The sequence below is a fragment of the Rhamphochromis longiceps genome, linkage group LG6 (assembly GCF_057381845.1).
Source record: "Rhamphochromis longiceps isolate RC_006_pf linkage group LG6, R_longiceps_female_GT1.1, whole genome shotgun sequence".
Classification (NCBI taxonomy): domain Eukaryota; kingdom Metazoa; phylum Chordata; class Actinopteri; order Cichliformes; family Cichlidae; genus Rhamphochromis; species Rhamphochromis longiceps.
The window spans coordinates 14,628,177-14,645,275 of record NC_140562.1 but is presented as its reverse complement, the minus strand read 5'-3'; the positions used below and the strand labels follow the sequence as shown (position 1 = coordinate 14,645,275).

The following is a 17,099-nucleotide window of genomic DNA, read 5'->3' as shown; positions in this document are numbered from 1 at the left end:
TGATATCATATATTCCTTATTGGCCTACATTTGTACAAAATTCCAAATTATATACACAAAGTCATAGAAATCACCACTCCAATTGGTCATCATGATTTTAATATTCTCTTTTTCCATAACAATGAAATACGCCTTGGACAAATATGACACATCAATATTTCATTAGTGTTGTCACATCACATCCTGTAAGCATCGTCTGTCTGTGTCTTTTCCCTGAAAATGAATATTTCCAGCCAATATAGGCAATCCATCAACATGGCTGGAGTTATATACAGTCTGTATAAGTGTGGTTAATCCAATGAAGATTTGTAAGGAGACGGCAGTTACTGTGAATTCACAGCAGTTACACAGTGATTAGTAATAAACAGCCAGTGAGAGTGAGTGGATATGACTGTTCCCACCACTAACACATGACCATAGCCCACTACTAGATTAACTTGTGACACATCTGCACCTGCTGCTATGATCACATTGAGTAGAGGCTGAGTGGCTGCACTTACCCCTGGTACATCCAAATCTACCCACAAACATGTTGAAAGATGCAATGCCAGCAATGTGGATTGTCAACACTAAAAACAATCGGTAAGCAAAGACAACAGGGATCAATTTTTTCTGTTTATTTAGCACCCACAACATTTGTAGTCGCCTTCTGCACAGGGAAAGTCCACACACACCGTGTGGTACCACTTTCCACAGAAGGTGCAATCTGCAAGATTGAATGAGATTGTCAGAGTCATTGTCTGGCTGTTTATTACTAATCACCTGCTGTACATTCACAGTAACTGCCATCTCCTTACAAATGTTTATTAGATTGACCACACTTATGCAGACTGTATATCACAACCAACTCTAACATGTTTGTTTGCAGAGGGCAGACACAGACAGACTACGCTAACGACATGTGATGTTACAACACTGGTGAAATATTAGTGTGTTCACGACATTTTTCGTATGGGCAAAAGTATTGATATCAGGATGGTGATTCTTATGTGTATGTCATTTGGCATTTTGTACAAATGTAGGCTGATAATAAATACATGATATCATTTCATTCATTTCAAAGGTTTATTTGCATGACGCACAAACAGACACAATTGAAAGGTACAAATGTGCATGGCACGAATTCAAACGTGGTGCAGATGTGTGTCACAGGTTGATCTGGCTGTAGGCTGTGGCACTTGGCCAGAGGTGGCGCTGGTTGACTCGACTCCATGTTAGTGCACAAAGTAAACAGCACGCTGTAGTTGTGAAGCAAAAACGCTGAATTCGGAGAAATAAACCGTGCGAGGGGAACGATGACGACGACAAGAGTCTCCCGATCGTTTACTCTTGCTGTCCTGTGAACAACATCGGCGTGGTGTTACTTGTTTGCTGTTTTCGCGATCGCGTCGCGCATGAGGATATCACCAGGTAAACTCGCCACATTTTTAAACATTTTGTTGTTCAACAGCATCAAGACTGACGGAGTGTGTTTGAGACAACCTCACAAGTGTCACAGATGACACATTTGGCGTTTTTTTGCTGGTTTGTCGGTAGGAGCTACTGAAACGCAAGACTGCCACACATCTGTTCGACCAACGCCAGTTGATCTAAACGCCAGTAGATCTGGAACACCGTCCCCCTTCTCCTAATGCCAGCGAACACAACAGAGCCAGTTAAAGAGAAGGTTCCCGACAAGCAGCGAGCTGAAACGAAAGCGTTAGCCCGAGACAAAAACAGACTAAACATTGGAGCTGTTTTTCACAGGTGGAAGCACGTACGGGAACAGAGAGGATTCAAAACAGATGCAGAGTTCGCCACATTTCTGCTGGACAGGTAGTTACCTGTGCTTGAATCGTGTTTAAGGTAGCTAAGATGTCAAATGTAACACGCCGTGCTCTATCACTGTCGTGTTGTAGTCAAGCTAACGTTAGCGTCATCATAAAGCTAAAGTCACTGAGTAGCATAGGGGTTTGGTTTTGTTTTAACTATGAGTATCTGGTAGTAGTCCAGCTGCAGCCACTGACCGAGTGCTGTGAGATGGGCGTTTCCTGATTAGGCTCAGGGGGTGTGTCCTGCAGGATTTGCGACGCAACAGCTAGACGGTATAGCGAAGAGGGAAGTGATTGGTCCATGGCTTGCAAAGCACATAGGCACACAAAGGTAGTTTCTGATTTAACAGTTACCGGAAAAGAAAGTAAAACAAATAAAGTACAGCAGTGAGGGTTTTTATTTTTTTTTGTATTGCTTTGTTTTTTTTCTTTAAAACACTGTTGGACTTTTTAATTAAAGCTCCGAATGATGTTTGAAACATTTGTTCAGTTTGTTAGTGTGTCTTTAAGCAGCCTTTCTTTACAAATCAGAAACTGTTTAAACAAATAAACTAGTCCAGATTTGGTCAGTGTAGTAGTTTTTGATCTGGTCTCGCTCTGATGTGGGCTGTGAGAAAAGAACATAATAAATGCCTCCATAACTTAGAGCGATGGTTTCAGCTGTGTTAATAGTTAACCCTCAAATGTATGTTGCACTTCTACAAGATTTACAGTACTATGTAAAAGTATTTGCCGCCTCCCTGATTTCTGAGAATTTTACATATTTGTCAAATGTTGAAGAGTTGCATCATCAATACATTTTAATATTAGACAAAGATAACCTCAGTTAATAAAAACACAGTTTTAAAATGATGATTTAATTTATTGACAGTATTTCTGAATGGAAAGGTTTCAGAAGCTGTGACCACATGGAAATGGCACACAACGTGACACCTTTAATTTAACTTATGCTGGGTGCAGCTTGTTGAAAAGCAGCGTGTGCAAGCCTGCACTGACATGTGAAACAGGGTATAAAGCAGCGTATATTGTGTTCATCAGTGTTTTATTGGGTCGTAACTGTCTAATAATATATTTTGCATTTTACAAAATATGAACAGGACAGAGGAAATTACTTGTTTTCCACATGAGTACAAAGGACATGGTTCGACATCAGAAGAGGAAACGGCAAAAGGGGATGGTTGCTATGATGACAGCGATGATCAGGATTACGTTCCCCCTGTACATGTTCGGTAAGCTCTGAACCAGAAGTTTGTATCAATAAAAATGACTTTTTTTTTCATGACCTTTTCTTATTCCTACAGTGCTGGCTGCCTGAGTGCTCCCAAGTCGGTCACCAAACAGGTCCCCGTGCATGATGCTGTAGATGCAGAACAAACAGAACAGCCACCAGGAGCAGAAACAATCCACGTTCAGAGTGAGGACGGCAACACTGGTCATACTGGATTCATTATTTAGTCATGATTTTCTGGAAAACGGTCAGGTTTTCTGTGTAACCTTGTTAGTGGTTGTAATATAATAATGGGTTTGTTTATATAGGAAACAAGCCTTACCATCTGCTTGGAAATCAACACAAGGTTTGGAGAAAATGCATCCTGTAGATGTTTAAAATCCCACCATTTCACAGCAAACACTGCTTTCAAGCAAGAGAATTTAAAGCTCTTTGTGTGTTCACAGGATCAGGAGCAAAAACCTGAAAACACCTGTTCAGCAGATCAGTCTTCCCGGACACCAGGGGCTTCCTCCAGACCTCCGTCGTATGAGCTGGAGCTCACGCCATCTGTCTCACATCACAACGTGCCAAAGAAAATAAACCGGAATGAGACGAACACTGATGAAAATCCCAGTGAAGACCACAGACCTGAAACACAGGATCACAGCACGGCACCCACAGGTGATGGAGTGTTATTAAAAAGACTGACAGACAGTACATGGGTTGCATAAGATGAAGCTAAAAATCATGTTCATGTCTTGGGCTTCACCAACATTCATTATGAAAGATGGTCCTTCTTTTTGTGGTACACATATGAATATTATTTTGAGCTTCATTTAATTTGTGGTTTAACTTCTTGCCTTCTGTTAGAAAGATATCAAAAGTAACAGACAGTCGATTTTCTGTCTTCTCCTTTTTTTTATGCTTTATATGTCTGAAAACTATTGAAATAAGAGAAAGATCTACACACACTTTAATATCATAATTTGATTATAAATGGAAACCATACACACACAGTGCATGCAGTGCAACAACTTCACACTGATATTTCTGTATTTTGAGGAGAAACTCTCACTCTAGAACCTACCAGTGTACAAAGCTCCCAGGAGCTTTGTAAACCAAAGAAGACGTACTACTGCCCGACCTGCGAAAGAGTGTTCCCCCGGCACAACGCCCTGAAACGACACCTCGTGATTCACTCGGGAAAAAGACCTTTCAAATGCTTCATATGTGGGAGAGGATTCACCCAGGGTGGAAACCTCAAGACACACATGAAAGTTCACAGAGGTGAGAGGAACCTCCCGCTGTGCTCAGGACACTTTAACCTGTTTCAGTTAGATGTTTGTGGCAGTTGAAAATCCTCTTTACTCATCTTTTACCGAGCTGCACAAAGAACAGTTAAAAAATGTATGGACTGCTGAGTAGACTCGACTGGTATCACGGTTTTGTTGAATACCTGGGTGTTTAGGCATTTTGATGTTTTGATGGTTTTCAGTACCTTCAAAAATACAGCTGCTCCTCTTTCAAATACTGATGTTAAGGTGATGCATTTTGCACGGCTTGTGCCAGCAGAGGGCAGTCTCTACTGGTCGAACAAGCATGAGCTGTGTAAAGATTACAGTCAGTTTAATTTTAAAAAAATAGTGTTCACTCATAAATAGAATAACATCTTCCAAAAAATTGATGCACTCTCCTAAACTTAAAAAAATCCATTAAAAATGCATGAGAGCGGACGCCGATTTGTAGATGCCGCCATGTTGCCCCACCAACTTGACTATAGTGGGCGAGATAGACATCGCTGCTCCACCTAATCTCATTGTGGCTGTATGTTGTTAGAGACCAACCACATTTGTATTAGGCCAACAGTCGGGGAGAAAAAAACTCATAGGTGTCCTTTTAATTGGTGTCTGCAACCGTTAGATTCAAGATAAAAAGCATCATAACTTGCCGACGAGAACAACAACAATTTTCCAAGAGATATGATGATGAGAACGAACTGTCTCTCTTGCCCAATCCCTCGAGGCCACCTGCGTAGGCTGCCGACTGTTGATCTTCGCCTAATGGGCGAAAGGACACTTTCTCAGGCTGAACTGGTATGCCAACAGCTGTGCACATTGGCATACCCCATGTTGCTTGTCTTGTGTTTTTATGGTGTTACGATGTGATATTTGTGCTTTTTATGTGCTGGAGTTTTTGTCTTTTCCTCATGCTGACTCCTTTTAAGGATCAGTATGAGCAGAAATTCTTTTTTTTCTCCTGATCTGACCTTTTGTTTTATACATTTCATTGTTTTTCCTTTTGCTACCTAGCCTGACCTGTCTCCCTAGCGTGAAGTTGTGTATTGTAAGTACGGTCGGCAAGGTTTGTTATCTCAGTTGCAGGCAACTGCAACTGAGAAACAAATGCATTATCCAATCCAATAACTGTTTTATCATCTGAGAAAGGGTGCCAAAGAAACAAAAACATAAAGGAAAGAGAAAACATTATCAGCATCTGGACAAAATGTCATCTTCTTCCTCCTCAACTCTGACCTCTAAGCCGTCAGCAGAAGTCAGGCCTTTTAACACATGAAAATATCCGTGAACATGCTTATTTATTCTCAATATTGTCACAATTAATTATTGTCAGCAGATTAAATATGTGATCCTCCCGTCTCCAGACAGTGAACAACACTGATAAACAGTTTGATCACAATCACTGAGCATCAGAGTCCAACAAAGTCAAAGAAAGTTTCACTAATCCTGGCTAACAGCAGCTAACAGAGGATAACAGCCGCTAACAACAGCAGCAGCTTACCAACAGAAAAGTTCAGGATATCCAACAACTCGCCTAAGTATTGCTATCATCGTATAGAGGTGAGTTTCAATGAGTCATTGACTCATATCGGACTACTTTTAAAAAGTATTTTTTAATTCAGTTGACTGCAGTCAGCAATCTACTAGCGAGATTTTACACGCTGTACCCTTACTTTATTCAACTGGGAAAAAAACAAAAAAAATCATCCAATTAAAAACAATTACATCATCTTCGTTCAGCCAACTGCTGGTTGGTAGTTTCCACATAGCAGGATGAGTCATCAGTTTCTTCAGCAAATGTAATGAGAACTTAGTGTGAACTCAACAAAACAATCAATGCCTCGACCCAAGTTTTTCAAGCAGAGGCTCTCACTGTGTAACATCATGAGCAATTTTATTCAGTTCACCTGGCTGTGAACTTGAGGTTTTGTTTTTTTTGTTTGTTTACTTTATTTTTAATTGTGTACATGCTTGTATTTTTCACAGGAGAGTTACTAAAGTGGACATTAATTGAAGAGAAGAGCGAGCCTAAAGCATCTCCTGCTACAGTTCACATGTGTGGGGAGTGTGGAATGGACTTCCCTGAGAAACATAAGCTAGAGGAACACCGCGAGATTCACTGGAAGCCTTTTGCATGTCCTGACTGTGGGAAGAGATTCAAACATAATAAGAGTGTTAAAATGCATATGCGCCTCCACTCAGGAGATTTACCTTATCTCTGTTCAGAGTGTGGGAAGACTTGTGTCACGATGGAAATGCTTAAAAAACACAAGTTAACTCATACCGGAGAAAAGAACTACCACTGTGATCAGTGTGGGAGGGCATTTTTGCAATCTTACAACCTCAATTTGCACCTGAAGACTCACACCGGAGAGCGATCTTTTCTGTGCTCGATCTGTGGGAAACGTTACTCCAGAGCAGATACCCTAAAAGTTCACCTGAGAGTTCACACCGGAGAGAACCCGTATGCGTGTAAGATATGTGGGAAGTGTTTCTATTACAATCAGGGCTATCAAGCGCATGTGAAGATTCATGACAAGAAGCCAAAAACATCCATGAGAACTTTGGGGAGACCGAAACAGCAGCTGATAGTGGTAAACAAACAGTAATGTGATCAAGAACATTTACAGCAGTCTGAGAAGCCTTTGATTATTAAACCTAAACAAAGACATATACTCCTTTCTGTTAATCTGACTTCTGAGCTTCAAGAGATATATGCATACTTATGAATGTGGCACAATGGCATTAATCTGATGTTTAATAATTACCCTAAAATGGAGACAGGATTGGTCAAGATTGTCTGATCCATTGATTAAAGTCCCGTAATCGCACATACAGTGTGGCCTCTGTTTTAAAGAGCTGATGACAAGCCTCTAACCTCGTGCATTATGTATGCCAATTGATTTATCTTTATATCTCGCAAGTAGTATGCAATACTGTGCAAGTACAGTGTCTTGTCCCATCAGTGTTGTAATGAACGTAGCAGTCTGTTGTCACTTTAACAGATTCATCAAGCCAGCAATGTTACATATCCAGTGTCTGAAAAGAGTTAATTTGAAATAAAATCTCTCGGATGACTCAAGTAGAAAAAGTATTCCTGTAGTATATTTTGTATGGTCACTTCCATTGTCCGTAGTTTGGTCAATGGTTCTTAAAAAAAAAACAAGTTCTTTGTATTTTTGGTTCATCCAAACTTGATCGTTGGATTAGAGTTAATGAAACATGACAATGAGCACATTTGAAATGTGGTGGATTGGGAGAGTTGCATCACGGATGTGCAGCCAACATATCTGCAGCAACTGTGTGATGCTATCATGTCAACATGGACCAAAATCTCTGAGGAATGTTACAAACACCTTGTTGACCTTCCTAATGTTGTAAATCTGCTCAACATTTGGCAATAAAAACCCTTTCTGATTCTGATTCTTGAATCTGTGCCACAAAGAATGAAGGCAGTTCTGAAGGTAAAAAGGCCGTCCAACGTGGTACTGAAAAGGTGTGTTTGGCTTCCAGAAAGATTTTAGGTTATCTTATGCATAGACTTTCTAACCCAGGTACATTAATGTTATTAAAGCGATAGGCATGGTCATAGTGCATACGTAGGCTTTGAACAATGCTCAGTTGGTACGGAGAGACCTGAAGTGTGCCAAAAATATATTCCCATGTCATTACATCATGCCAGGATGGATGCTTTCATGCGGTTTACAACAAGTTCTGACACTACTGTCCAAATGAAGACTTGTCAGATCAGGCAACATTTCTTCAATCTTCTAATATCTAATTTTGGTGAGCCTTGATGTCAGGAGTGACACCTGGTGTGTTCTTGAAAGCTGTAACACAACCGCTTCAAAATGATAAGTGTGCATTCAGAGATGCTCTTCTGCATACCTTGGTTGTAATGAGTGGCTGAGTTACTATTGCCTTTCTAGCAGTTTGCAGCAGCCTGGTTATTCTCTTCTGACATCAACAAAGCATTTTCACCCAGAGAACTGCCGCTCACAGGATATTTTCTCTTTTTTCTAACTGTGTCCAATTCAAAAACACTTAAATTGGCTTTCTTCCTCATTGAGTTTGAAGTGATTTGATGCTCTTCTTCAACATGTCTACATGCCTGAATGCACTGAGTTGTTTCCATGCGACTGGGTGAATTTATATTTATAAGTTGTTGACAAGGTTTACCTAATGAAATGGCCAGCACATTATTCACATGCATTTGACATTTGCAGCACTTGAAAAGTAAAAAAAAAGTTGTATGTAAATAGAGACATAATTGAATGCGTCATAGCAGAAGCTCGTGAATGTATTAATCTTTGTATGTTGCATTTATTAGTGCAGTGCAGCAGAGAATTCCAATAGTTACACCTGTGCTTGACGATCCTCTTCTATTTGAATATTTAAGGAATGACTGACTGCAGGGCGGTTTTAACACATTTCAAAACGGTTTTGCATGTTTGCGAATTGACAAAAAAGCTCCACGAAATGTTATTACCGAGGCTTTTATTGTGATTTAAAAGGCCAACCGGAAGTTCCGACGATACTTGAAGCTAGAAGCTAAAGCTAGAAAGGTTGTCATCAAATCCAGACGCTTATTTGCCGTAACTCATTAGTTGACATTAATTTGACACTGTGTGAACACATGAACATGAACCCAAGGGAGACGTAGAAATATTTCCAGGTCGTCTCCATAAACTTCTGTCGAGCGACTACTTTTTTACCTGGGGGAAAAATCTATACAGAGGTTGGTCAAAATGTCTATTGTCTGTTGTTAAGTGTTAGCTAGCTGAGTTAGCGTCGTTTGCAGAGCTTAGGGGGAGTCTGCGCAAATCTATCACTTTTAACGTCGGAGCATGAGACGGTGGGACCTGTTATTAGTTGCTGAATATCGGTTGTAGCTTAAGGGGGCTGATAGCTACCTGCTAAGATGAGCATAGCTGGTAAACGTTAGTGGCTAGCTGTTTAATAACAGTAGATGGAGGCAGAGATGGTGGCTGACCAAAGCGCTGGTCACCGCCGCGTCACGACTCACAGGCATCATTCAGCCTGAGGTCAAACTGTCTGTACTACTGTGTGCGTCTGCTCCGGCTGAGATGGCTATTCATTGCCACGACTTATATACACCAACAGGTCAGTCAGTCAGGCTGCTGCTTAACTTAAGTCAACATTAATGTGACACTTCATGGATGAGACAGATTAGCCCCTCCGAGCTAATGCTACTGAGCTAGCCGAGACACTCAGTTGACACAGACCTATGAGTACAGCTTCCCCTACTGCAGACCACTTCAGAGCTTGCTGAATTATTTTATTTATTTATTTTTACACAGAATTCACAGTAATATAGGTCACTGAAGAGGCAGCTCAGATTTAAAGGCCCAGCCTGGTTCACCTCCTCTACAGAGCAGCATCTAAGCTGCCCAAGTGTCCTTGAGCAGGACGATGGAGGCAGTTTGCTCACTGTGACAAGAATGCCTTTATTACTCAGATCCATCTGTCGATGGATCTAAGCTTAAGCAGACTGCAACCAAATGAAGAGAACATCAGTCACTATGTGAGCCCCAGTGGGTTATTTGTGGCATTAAATGAATCAACCTAATGAGGTAATCACAGCTGGGTTAAATAAAAATCTGTGGCTCATTATGAAATGTAATAACATCAGAAACAACACTGTAATCATTTGAGATGCCCCACTTGTGAATTTATGTACCCATACTAGTTTTTAATACCAGTGTTTTTTTTCTTTAGCTGTTATTCCGTCTTTTGTGCCAGAGAAATTAATAAATCTTCATTTAAAAAAAACAAACAAACATCTTTCTGCTCTTCATCACACTGTCTTTGAACATTTAGCCACCACAAAATTGATGACACAACAGATAAACATCGGCTACTGCCAACAGTAAATCTCATCATCTGCCAATCGCAGTCAGCAAGAACACTGGCCAAGGCCGATGTCTGCCTGATATATTAATGCATTTGTAATACACATCTATTTTATTGCTGCCAGTATGTCATGCTTAATTCTGATAAACATTTAATCCTAATAAGAAGTACCTTGAATATGGTTTCTTCAAAGAAATATGTTTTCTGTGTGGTCTGTGCTTGTAACATTTGTAATCGTTATCACCCAAGTAAACAACTTATATACACACAATAATTTTTTTCCTTTTCTTCACAATGTGCTGATCCAAATCAGGAAATGAGAGAAAATTATATTTATGATAAATAAAACTACTCAGGAAGCCAAATCAGGGAATTATGTTTATATGTCCCTTTGTAGTGTAATGCTAAAATACTTGTTATGTTTTTGCTCTCATTATTTCAAATACATGTTTTAGACCTATAATATAGGGGCCAAAAGGAAAGAGTCTAAAACAAGTCTGATGCTTTTAGCCAACTGCAGACAGTAGTTTGGTGTGAACTATTACTTTGGTGTTTGTTTACTGACAGTTATTCACCTTTATCAGGCTGTATATTTGAGAGATGGGCTCTGAAAACCCAGAAGACTTTGGTTCAGTTGTGATCCTTACTGAAGATGATCAGCAAGAGATTGGAGGGCTGATCAACTCTGATGGTGAAGAAGTGGATTTCTCAGATCTGAGTGAGTAAAAAAAACAGCAAAAATTAACCACCGACAAGAAAAATAGAAACTAGCGATGTTTTAAATACTGTGTGAGTCGTAGGAGTTTTGATTCTTGTGGTTTGTGGTGATTTCCTGTGTGAGGCATGTACCTTCCTTTATTATTCAATGTAATTCAACACAGTAGCAGTATAACTGTGTGCTGAAAATTGGAAGTTCTCACGTTAGGCGCATTTGTTAATCTAATTAACTGGACAGAGAGTGTCATCTGTGCATGTCCTCTCCTCATTAATGGCCTATCAGAAAAGGCATTTTTGGCTTTCTTTCTCTCAGATTTAGTTAGTTTCAAAGAAAGTACAGTTTTACACCTGCAGTGTTTATTCTGTTTAAAATCAGACTGTGGTTTGTTGCAGTTTGTTTGTGCAGATGTGAACATGGTGATCGCACGCTGGTGTGGATGAAAACAGCTGGACCGAGACCCTTGGTCTCAGTTCAATTCCAAACAAACTGTAAAGCGTTTCATTTATAGCATGAATGCAATCTGACCCAGCTACCAGATATATGTTGCAAGTTAGAGCTAAACACTTCCCTTTAGCCATGTATGCATTGCATTCTGGGATGCGGGCGGGTACCATCGTACATCAGTACGGCCTATTAAGTAGCTGTGATATGAGCATAAATTCTCCATGTTCTCCACTCATCCAGAACACAGCACCTTCTTCCTGTATTTACTTTCAGGAAATAAGTGGACTGGATATTGTCACGTGGTTTGTAGTGATACATTTGGTTCCTCTGTGTGAAAAGAAACCAAATCACAGGAAAAAGCTACAAGTTTACAAACTCATAAACTGATTTACACCAGAGTAAACAAACTATAGATGGAAAAATGCTCTAATATACTTCTCAAGAAGAATTATTTCCAAAGGTCCTGCAGCTGCTCCGATCTGCCACTGGTTTGTCTTTTTGTTTTTTTGAAGAAGCATAGCCTGCTTCTGAAATTGTTAAATAAATTGGTAAGAGAAAAACTAAAATAAATGAATATAGCCACTTTTGGATTTTGGCAAAAACAGTAGTGATAATGTTTGATCTAAGATGGGGAAGAATCCATCACTTTTGACCATCTTCACAAAGTGTGTCTGAGTTTATTAGATAATTAATTTTTTTTTGGCAATCAGCTCAGTTGGTTCAGAATTTTAATGTTGGTCATGAATCATGTGACTGTGTATTTGGTGACGATCAGAGAGAACTATGCGATCCATGATTAGTTTGACTAGTGAGCAATCCTCTTGCTCTCATTTTGATTGCTCAGTGGCTGCTAATCAGCCGGCCCCGGCGCTTCCTGTCTCGTGTGTCCATGTCTGCAGGCTGGTTACGTTGCTGTTGATATCCTAAAGCTGTCTCTCCAGAGAGTCTCTTCCTCCACGGTAAGACAGATGCCAGCTTCACTGACAGAACTTATTGTACGGTCCAAATGAGGACCATCTTCAGCAGCTACATTCGAAGGACGTGGAGCTGGAATCTGTGTGCAGGATGAAAGCTCATTGGAGAGGCTACTGACTCTATTGTTTAATTTTTTAGTTATTTGGTAACTGTTTCAAAATTAAATATTGGCAGTTCCCTCGCCCAGTCAGCTTTATAGACAACATCTGGTAACCTGATTTCTGAAGTGCTTCTAAGCATGGTGTTAGTTGTTCACACAGATTCTTGGTTACTGATCTGTTCTTTGTGTTTCCACAGGAGTGAGTGCCATCCCTGGCGCCATCCCTGCAGATGCTCCCTCAAAGACATTTGGTCCAAGTGAGAATGAAAAACCGCCTTCTCTTCACACCTGCTCAGTATGTGGGAAAGACTTTCCTTATGCCTCTAAGCTTCAGCGTCACCTACGTACTCATTCGGGAGAGAGGCCTTTCCCGTGCTCCATGTGTGAGAAGAGATTTCCAGAAAAGGGGCTTCTCATGATCCATGAAAGGGTTCACACTGGGGAAAAGCCATTCCCTTGCACTTTCTGTGAGAAAAGATTTGCCAGTCAGGGGGAGCTCCGGCTACACCGGCGGACACACACTGGTGAGAGGCCTTACCACTGCTCCATCTGTCTAAAGAGCTTTTCTCGTCACTGGCACTTGAAAACGCACTTGGAGGCAATGCACTCTGAGGTTGTTGCAGGCTTTACGAGGAAGAAATTTCCCTGTTCAGACTGTGAGAAAAGCTGTAACTCAGCTGCTGAATTGAGGGATCATCAGAGGACTCACACTGGAGAAAGACCCTTCCAGTGCTCTTTCTGTGACAAACGCTTCGCCTTGTCAGGTACGCTTGTAAGACACGAGCGCCTCCATACTGGCATCACGCCTTACCACTGCTCTGACTGCGGAAAGACATTTGCACAGCAGTGGACCCTGACCACACACATGCGGACTCACACGGGAGAGAAACCTTACAGCTGCACGCAGTGCGATAAGTCTTTTGTTGCTCCTGGAGAGCTTCGGAGGCACACCAGGATTCACACTGGGGAAAAGCCATACACCTGCGCAGACTGTGGGAGGCACTTCTCATTGGCAGGAACTCTCAGAAACCATAAACGGTCATGCACACAGAGCAAGAAGGAGTCAGATACAGAGGTTGTGTCAGACTTAGTTCGGGCTGCAGCTGAAGAATCTTCCCAGCGAGATCAGGCCAGCAGCATCAGCTCTGAGGTAGTGGCAGTACACAGATATTCAAAAGTAGTATCTCTGTGTTTTATTTACTTCCATTTCTTCTTCTGAAATTGTGTTTTTAGGTGTCTGTCAGTCAGACTGTGTCTTGTGCAACTGAGCCCACTTCCTCAGAGGGTTTTAAAAAAGCAGCTCAGTGTGAAAATACCCCAGAAGGACCCATCGGCCAGCCGGACGACACTGCTCCCACCCCACATATGAATGTAATCGTGAAAGAGGAGGAAGAAGAGGAACCATTGTGCGGTAAGTAAACATTCCAGAGTGTCTTTTTACGCATTAAGAGGAGTGTAAACATGTTTGATCAGCAGTGCTGTTTTTGTGTTGTTGTTGTTTTTTCCCAGTGGAAGAAACTCCAGAGCAGGTGTCTGTTGGTGAGGACTGTACCATACCAGAAGAAACTGAAAAGCAGCGTCAGGAAAGCACCACAGAAATTAGTATTACAGTAAAGGAGGAAGAACAGCAACCTCTCAATAGTAAGAATACACAACAGCAAATCCTACTGCTGATGAGTAGTCACTAACTGGGATGTGGGTAACTAGGTTATCTAATATCCCTCTTCCACTAGTATCTACTTGACTGGGCTCGACTCGGTTTTTAAGGTTTCCCATTAGGAGGTAGTACCTGGTAATCAAATCCGTCATTTTTGAAACCTGGCAACAAGGGAAATGGCCACACAAAAAACAATACAGTGGTACCTGAATCTGAGAAAAAGCCACACACTGAGCAGCATCATTTTGTCATACTCCTTTGGTGTGGCCTTTGGCGGACCTTTGCTGGACCTTCGCTGGTCCTTCGCTGGTGTTGCTATAATGACTCCGAGTATACTAGGTGGTTCTCGATTGTAGTGGAAAACAACCAAAACCGAATCAAGTCGAAGTTGAGCCACGTAGGCACAAGTGGAAAAGGTCTATGTGTTTTATAAAGTGGCTGGGCAAGAATGTGTTCTTTATCCCAGCTTTAGAGCAGCATTAAGTAACACTATATAGCAGTCGTTTAAAGAGGTGGGGGTAATTATAGGTTATTGTTGCACATAATTCTTCTGGGCTTTGACTTTCAATGGTGAAAGCTGTTGGGTGACAGCCTTCACTTTTAAAGCAACAGCAACATCTTAAACCAGTAATTTTACTTTACAATGTAACAGGAAACTTGTTAGGTGTAATTTAGCTAAATATGATGCTTTTCCATTTTAGAAATAACGAATGGCAGACACTGCATCAAACTTATATTCCAACATACAATATCTAGTAGCTTTAACTTTTTGTTTGTTCTTTTTGGTGGTTTCAAATGGCTTGTTTTAGCTCTTCATATTTACATTTCCACAGTGTCTGGAAAAGATCCCGAGCGTGTTGCAAACAGTGAAAAAGAATGCCCTCCATCACCGCCAGTGCGGGGAGAGTCAAATAACAACATACCAAAGAGCTCTTACTGCTGTGGCCTCTGCGGAAGAGACTGCCACAAGATGTCTGCGCTTCAGATCCACATGCGAATTCACTCTGGAGAGAAACCGTACCGCTGCACCTTGTGTGGGAAACAGTTCACCCAGAAAGGGCAACTCAAAGGTCACTATAAAGTTCACACAGGAGAGAAACCGTTTTCCTGTCCAGACTGTGGGAAGAGCTTCGCCCACTCGGGGGCCATGAACAGACATCGGCTCACGCACACAGGAGAGAGGCCCTACCACTGCTCTGTGTGCGACAGGAGCTTCAACCAGTCCGGCCGCTTGAGGGAACACGAGAAAATCCACTTAGGTGAGAAGTTTGACTGTCCTGAGTGTGAGAAGAGTTTCACACGAGCTTCAAGCCTAAAGAATCACTTCAGGCTCCACACAGGAGAGAGGCCGTACGGCTGTGACATCTGTGGGAGAGGCTTCAGCCGCTCACAAAGCCTGAGGCTCCACAGACGAAAACACGAGCAGATTCAGACCGAGGAGGAGTCTGCGTTCAATATGAGGAATGATGACTTATCACACAGCGATGATAACTCTCCAATTAATATGTGCATAACAGACAAGAAAGATGGATGATGTATTTAAAAGACATGTACCTCTAGTATTATTAAGACTTCAGACAGTAAAACAGGAACAAGGTGATGTGGAAATAAGGGACTACCTCTGTGATTAGAACTTTATTCATACTTTTGTGTGGTTTTTCACACTAGGGATGTGCAGCACTAGTCGGGCAGGCGACTACATGTTGCTTTCCTCACTAGTCATCGCAAGAAATGTTAGCGCTATAAGCAAAATATTCATATTTCTTAATGTATAATGCCAGTAAACTGTTCTAAGGTGTAGGTGTTATGTAGGAGTGTAGCCCCAGCAGCACGCCTCTCTTTCTTTCTGTGACAAGAACCTGAAAGCAAGCAATGTGGAAAAACAAGCAGACGACAGACGCACTAACCAGTGCGGTATGGAAATATTTTGATCTTTTAAAAAAGTGAACAGCTGCGTGTAGGCCATGGCAGAAACTGCTACTGGAGCGGTGCATGAACACAGTCTGCACAGACGTGTGGACGTTTACCTGCACGGACAGAAACATTAGCCACACTTGGTAAACTAACCTTGTACACTAACGTTGTGTGGGCAGTGCTAGACACAGCTCAGCACACATTTCAGCTGCATTATAATATGGATGAACATTTAAAGAATGTGATTAGCTGTTTTAAATGGGTCTCAAGTACACAAGCAGTATATGTGCGTCTACTAGACTGAAATTTTACTGTCACAAGTTTTTTTTCTCAGATTGGTTGACTGGTCCGATTTTCTTTTCATTAGTTTTTTTCCCGAATTTACATGAAAATAATACTAACTTTAAAAAATTTAACTCCCTGAAGAGTGTAGACAGGCTTCTAAATAGATACACACCAAGTAATGTTCAGTAACACCAACCAAACATATTTCTACTAATTTATGTAACATCTTGGAAAGTGTTTAAAATTCTATATATTGGAGGTCACTTTTACCTAACTCTGTCACTGATTACCTGTCCTGGAGCCACTGGAATAGTCCACTCACACTTATTATTATGAGTGACTGATTTAAAAGTCTGTGATTACATGCAGTATTTGTTATCAGGCTAATAGTGTATGTGGAAATTTGGTTGAAATTTTTTGTACTAAGCGTTATAGTGGCCCATTAAGCAGTTTAAGAATCAGGTGAATCTGAACCTTCTTTCAGACATTTAGCCAGAAATGAAACTAAATGTCATGAAATAATCAACAATGAAGCCAGTCTTCTGTAAGTGGCGAATGCTTATTAAGTCTTGTTTTCGATTGTTACTTATTAGCCAGATAACAATTCGGGTTCACCTGATTTTGTCGTCTTTTAAAGGCCGAGTAACCGACATGATTAAAGGTACCATCCTCTAATTCTGTGATGCTAAAGGCAATAATTTGAAGCCATGTAGGTGGTTAATTATGCCATGTGCTGCCTCTGTCTAAATGTATGGGACATGTCATGTTGAACAATAAAAGTTCTAAACACTACTTTGTTTGGGATTTCAGGGCCTG

The 17,099-nt window shown here is 41.1% G+C and overlaps 2 protein-coding genes across 8 annotated transcripts; both read left to right on the top strand.

Moving 5' to 3' along the window:
* Nucleotides 1-1,189: 1,189 nt before the first annotated feature.
* Nucleotides 1,190-7,716, top strand: LOC146667681 (uncharacterized). Of its 4 annotated transcripts, none has more exons than XR_014912087.1 (8): nt 1,190-1,815; nt 2,909-3,040; nt 3,113-3,225; nt 3,348-3,385; nt 3,486-3,702; nt 4,084-4,308; nt 5,681-5,876; nt 6,303-6,441. XR_014912087.1 is itself a non-coding variant. In XM_085409350.1 (8 exons), the coding sequence occupies exons 2-8, from the start codon at nt 1,631-1,633 to the stop codon at nt 6,923-6,925; spliced, it is 1,533 nt and encodes a 510-aa protein (XP_085265476.1). In that variant the 5' UTR covers nt 1,197-1,410; nt 1,537-1,630; the 3' UTR covers nt 6,926-7,716. The 4 variants fall into 4 exon arrangements, 3 of the variants coding, with proteins under 3 accessions (XP_085265478.1, XP_085265476.1, XP_085265477.1); XM_085409350.1 differs by lacking the exon at nt 5,681-5,876 and having other exon boundaries at nt 1,197-1,410; nt 1,537-1,815; nt 6,303-7,716; XM_085409351.1 differs by lacking the exon at nt 5,681-5,876 and having other exon boundaries at nt 1,197-1,815; nt 4,102-4,308; nt 6,303-7,716.
* A 1,142-nt stretch (nt 7,717-8,858) lies between these two features.
* Nucleotides 8,859-17,075, top strand: LOC146667680 (uncharacterized). 4 transcript variants are annotated; one of them, XM_085409342.1, is made up of 7 exons: nt 8,859-9,054; nt 9,638-9,910; nt 10,775-10,908; nt 12,625-13,577; nt 13,661-13,838; nt 13,937-14,068; nt 14,918-17,075. In XM_085409342.1, the coding sequence occupies exons 3-7, from the start codon at nt 10,791-10,793 to the stop codon at nt 15,616-15,618; spliced, it is 2,082 nt and encodes a 693-aa protein (XP_085265468.1). In that variant the 5' UTR covers nt 8,859-9,054; nt 9,638-9,910; nt 10,775-10,790; the 3' UTR covers nt 15,619-17,075. The 4 variants fall into 4 exon arrangements, with proteins under 4 accessions (XP_085265468.1, XP_085265467.1, XP_085265469.1 ...); XM_085409341.1 differs by lacking the exon at nt 9,638-9,910; XM_085409343.1 differs by lacking the exons at nt 8,859-9,054; nt 9,638-9,910 and adding an exon at nt 9,087-9,440.
* Nucleotides 17,076-17,099: the final 24 nt, after the last annotated feature.